Here is a 4,830-nt window from a genome sequence, read left to right as displayed (position 1 = left end):
CCATGACATTCCTCAGGTTAGGTGTGAGTACTTCGCATAAACATGCCATTTTCTTCTTTCACGACTGCACAGAATTTCTTCAGCTGTACCAAACAGCAAAGGTGGAAGACAGAAGGGCCTCAGCTTCCCGGGCTCGGCCTGCGGCCCGGGATCTTCGGCCCACCAGGACCCTGTCAATCAGGTGGACCTCCAAGGCCGGCTCCCAACAAGTGTTAAGCAGTTTTTTTGTTTGTTTGTTTTTACCAAAAATGGGATGACCCTTGTGCCCTACCCTCCCTATTCACCCAATCTCACCCCAAGCAATTTTTTTGTTGTTTCCCCGACGAAAAAAAAAGTCCTCAAAGGGAAACATTTTTCTAATGTGGAAGAAACAAAAAAACAGGAGAAGCACTAAAAGGCATCAACATGGATGAGTTCAAAAACTGTTTTGAACAGTAGAAAAGGCATCTTGATACGTGTCTTGCATCAGAGAGTACTTTGATGGTGACTGAAGTTTAGACATGTAAGAATAAGTCCACATTTTTTTTTTTGAGTCAGAGTCTCACTGTCACCCAGGCTGGAGTGCAGTGACACACTCACAGTCACCACAGCCTCAACCTGCTGGGCTCAAACGATCCTTCCACCTCAGCCTTCCAATAGCTGGAACTACAGGCATGTGCCACCACGCCTGGCTAATTTTTCTTGATTTATTGTAGAGATGAGTTCTCGCTAAGTTGACCAGGCTGGTCTTAAACCCCTGGGCTCAGGCAATCCTCTTGCCTCTACTTCCCAAAGTGCTGGGATTACAGACATAAACCACTGCACCTAACCACAAGTTTTTGTAAATTCTGTGGTTTTTTTCAGTCCTTCCTCGTATACAGTTTTCTTGTTTTCTGAAGTAGCTGTCAACTACAAAATTTGAAATCTCTGAAACTTCAAGAGAGCTACCTATAAATTCATAGCAGTGTTCTTGGGAATTGTGCCCTGCTATTTAGGAAAACTACTAAGGTCCAAAAATAACAAAATGGTGGCACTGAGTATTACTGTTGAGGATGCAGCTCCACAGAGGGATGGAATTGGCCAGAAGGACAGGAGCTGTAGGGGCACGTCCTGGAGTGACAAACACAGCCCAGAGGAAATCCTGACAGTCAGAGTCAGAATATAGCCTAAGAAAATCTCTCCCCTGGCCATCCAAAAGGCATTAGCAGATTAATTTATCATGTCAGTCTGAGGAATATGAGATCAAGTTTGTTTGTTTCATATTGTCAGTGGAAGTTTTCATGTGGTTTGGTTACCCTAATCTTTAAATGTCCTCTCCGTCCAATACTGTTTGTTGGTGCACCACAGAACATAAATAGTACTAGCAGATGTCCAAACCAAGCAGATGTAACCATGCACAGGAGAATCTGCTACAAATAATTCCCACAAATACCTCCAGTTAATCTTATGTAGACTGTTCTTGTTTCTTTAACTATATGTTAGGACAACCAAGTTCCTTCATACTATACTTTTGTGCTATTACAGGATAGGAGAGTTGATCTGGAAAAGGGATAGATAAGACTGACATATTGGGTCACATATAAGCACACACTGATGTACCCTTAAAGTCCATGGAAATGATTTGCCTCACTTTGAATGCATTCTTCTTTCTATTAGCATAGATAATTAAAAGCTGGACATATTCCATCGAAAAGAATGTGTTTACACTTGCTTTAATTACCAACATTACAAGAAAAATTTAATCTACTATTGGGGAGTATCAGAGAGGAGACATCATCAAATTGGAAGAACTGTCAAGATTGAACTGTGGAAATCACTCTTCATCCTCATTTTTTCTCTTCCCATAGGGCTGCAATAGCACCACGTACGTACACGATGCCTTCCAGCTGCTGCTGCCCGTTCTGCAGGTCTCACACATCCAGACCAGTTGTTTGAAAGCACAACCATGACCTGGCCAGACTCTATCTTTTAAAGGAAACTGCAGGCCACATTGCTTTAATGTACACCGCTGAAGGGGATGTTTCCTATGCATCTGGCTTCCGACACCCACTGAAGGACACTACAGGCAGTTTTGCACAGACAGTATTGAGAATGCAAGTTTAAGGAAAGTTATCATTTATCTTAATGTATAAGGTTGCCTTTACAAATAATTGTGTTTTCTTTATGTTAACTTAAACATGCGTAGCTTTTGTTGAACGTTTCCTTTTATCTGAAATTCACTCATAAGTATTCATGACCACTTTTTTTGGTCAAGCATGCTAATTTCTAGAAATTCATGACCCTAGATTCCTCTTTTAACCCTTTATATTTCTACCTTCAAAATGTCCCATTCTTATAGTATTACTTTTAAATCAATTCTTATGCTGAACTTTGTTTTGTTACATAAATATCGTGGACAAAAATAACACTACTTATAAATTGCTTACCTATTGTGGTAAAAGAGGAGCATCAGTATCTCTTTATGGTCATTCTTTCTTGCAATAAACATTTATGGGTCACCTACTGTGTGCTCACACTAGAGGAACATGATCTCACTCCAGTAGAGATAGATATTCTGAAAGAATAATTCTGAAACTGCTTAAAATACCAATAAATTTTTTTAAACCTTTAAAACTGTAAAGAACAATGTAAATTGGTGATTTTAAAGCATCCCACCCTTCAATATATTATATTTTCCCATATTTTTCTTGAACTTTTTTATCACAAACTTTATATTGGGGTAAAAATGTATATGGAAAGGGGTATTGAAACATATTTAGTTTAAAATTAATTTCTTATGATCATAAGCACACAATGACATAATTGCAAAGTTCAGAAGAATTCCAATAGAAAATTAAAGGGGTTTCAACACAGTAGAATTTCAAAACTGCATTTTAAAACTGTACAGGCCAGACTCGGTGGCTCAGCCTGTAATCCAACCTTGGGAGGCCAAGGCGAGTGGATTGCCTGAGCCCACTGGTTCAAGACCAGCCTGGGCAATGTGGCATGACCTCGTCTCTACAATAAATCAAAAATAAGTCAGGCACAATAGCTCCCACCTGTAGATCCAGCTATTTGGAAGGTTGAGGCAGAAGCATTGCCTGAGTCCAGCCAGTTGACGCTGGGGTGGCATACCACTGCCCTCCAGCCTAGGGGACAGAGTGAGGCTCCAACTGAAATAATTAATTAATTAAAAAATAAATAAAATCTTCCGCACAGATCACACTCATTGGTGGCAAATACTATACTGCTTCTAAAAGACAAAACGTACTGATGTGGGCTTTTTTTTTTTTTTTTTTCTCCAAATTGAGGTCTTGCTCTGTTACCAGTGCAGTGGCAAAATCACGGCTTACTGCAGTCTAGACCTCCTGGGCTGAGGCTGTCCTTCCACCTCAGCCTCCCAAGTGGCTGGGACTATAGGTGCATGCCACCATGCCCAGCTAATTTTTTGACTTTTGTAGAGATGAGGTCTCACCATGTTGCCCACGCTGGTCTCAAACTCCTGGGCTCAAGCAATCCTCTCTCCTTAGCCTCCAAAGTGCTGGGGTTACAGGCATGAGCCGTCGCAGCCAACCCTGATGTGTGTTTTGACTGATTGTTATTTTGATCCATGGGAGGGTGCCCAGAAGACCCCGCAGCAAGAAGGGGCGTCGTGAATGGGCACTTCTCCTGAGCACCACACACTCATTGCAGGGGAGGGTTCTATAAAGTGTTCCTGCCCCACCAACATTGTCACAGGCACTATCATGAGAAGGCTTGCCCAGTGGCTCTCTCCAGGGCAAATGAAGCTTGTAGTTCTGCAAGGGCGAGACTCTCTTACTCACATTTCCTTTTATTCTCCTGATAGGATAAACTGCCTTTGTTCCACATGGGCAAAGTAGGGTATATTAATATCATCCTACTTCTTACTAGCATTTCATTTATTTGTGCCCTATATTTCATTTGTATATCTCCTGAAACAGCCAAATAGAAAACATCAGAGCAATTTCTTTACAATCTGGAAAAAAATTCTCTGAGAAATCAATTAAAGATTTTTCCTCTTTTTTGATTGCCTGAAATGTTTCTGTTATTAAGTCTAGAGAATGATTAACTGATGAAAGTTTTGCATTTACCTCTTCATAAATTTTAGACTTTTTATATATAGAACAGAGGAAATGATTGAGATTTACAATGTCTTCATGTCATATATTTTTTTAAAGCATCACATGGTTTTACACTTAACTGGAAATGTCAAAGAGAAACAAGTATTTTCCAAGAAGCTAGTGCCTACACTTAGACTTTAAGTCTCACTGCACCTGTTTAGTGCTTAGCTAAATTATTAATCATAAGATAGAATAGAAATCTTTAAAAGATTAAGAGAGATCATTATTCAAAAAGAAGTGGTTGGCATTATTGGCATCGCATGTATCTTTCAATGATACAATGTCAAAGGTTGCCAGGTGAAGACAGGCTGAGAGATGATTCTCTGGGACCCATTCCATAGTCTGTGAATTACATTATTTAAGAGAGAATAATCACTTAAAATAGATCCACCCTCCAGGATTTCTTTCAATACTGTTTTCTTCCATCACTTTTCAATAATTGCTTCTTTGCTTGGCTTTAAAACCTGGCAAAGCATAGGATACAGATTTGTGCAAATGTCAATCAGTCACTGAATGAATGATTTAACAGGCTTCCCTTGCAAGTTTTGTACTCCTTCAGTAATCCTTTACATAAATTGGGTTCATTTCACTCTATGCAATTACCCTGAACAAGCATGCCAGTTTTTTTTTAAACATCAAGTAAAAAAATAAGTTCTAGCCTAAATAATGAATGTAGCCCTGTGCCTTTGCCTTATTAAATAAAAGCCATCAAAAGCCGATTCCAAATTCA

The 4,830-nt window shown here is 39.7% G+C and overlaps 1 protein-coding gene across 1 annotated transcript in view; it reads left to right on the top strand.

Moving 5' to 3' along the window:
* FAM114A1 (family with sequence similarity 114 member A1) overlaps positions 1-2,430 on the top strand; it is a 68,691-nt gene extending 66,261 nt beyond the window's left edge. The window contains exon 13 of the mRNA XM_008052420.2: positions 1,827-2,430. Within this exon, the coding sequence (XP_008050611.1) occupies positions 1,827-1,928 (102 nt within the window). The 3' untranslated portion in view covers positions 1,929-2,430. The remainder of the gene's footprint in view (positions 1-1,826) is intronic.
* Positions 2,431-4,830: the final 2,400 nt, after the last annotated feature.

Source organism: Carlito syrichta, unplaced genomic scaffold, assembly GCF_000164805.1.
Source record: "Carlito syrichta isolate Samal-C Ts95f unplaced genomic scaffold, Tarsius_syrichta-2.0.1 Scaffold274131, whole genome shotgun sequence".
In the NCBI taxonomy this organism is placed as follows: Eukaryota; Metazoa; Chordata; class Mammalia; order Primates; family Tarsiidae; genus Carlito; species Carlito syrichta.
The sequence above is the reverse complement of the archived record's forward strand: the minus strand, read 5'-3'. Positions and strand labels throughout refer to the sequence as shown.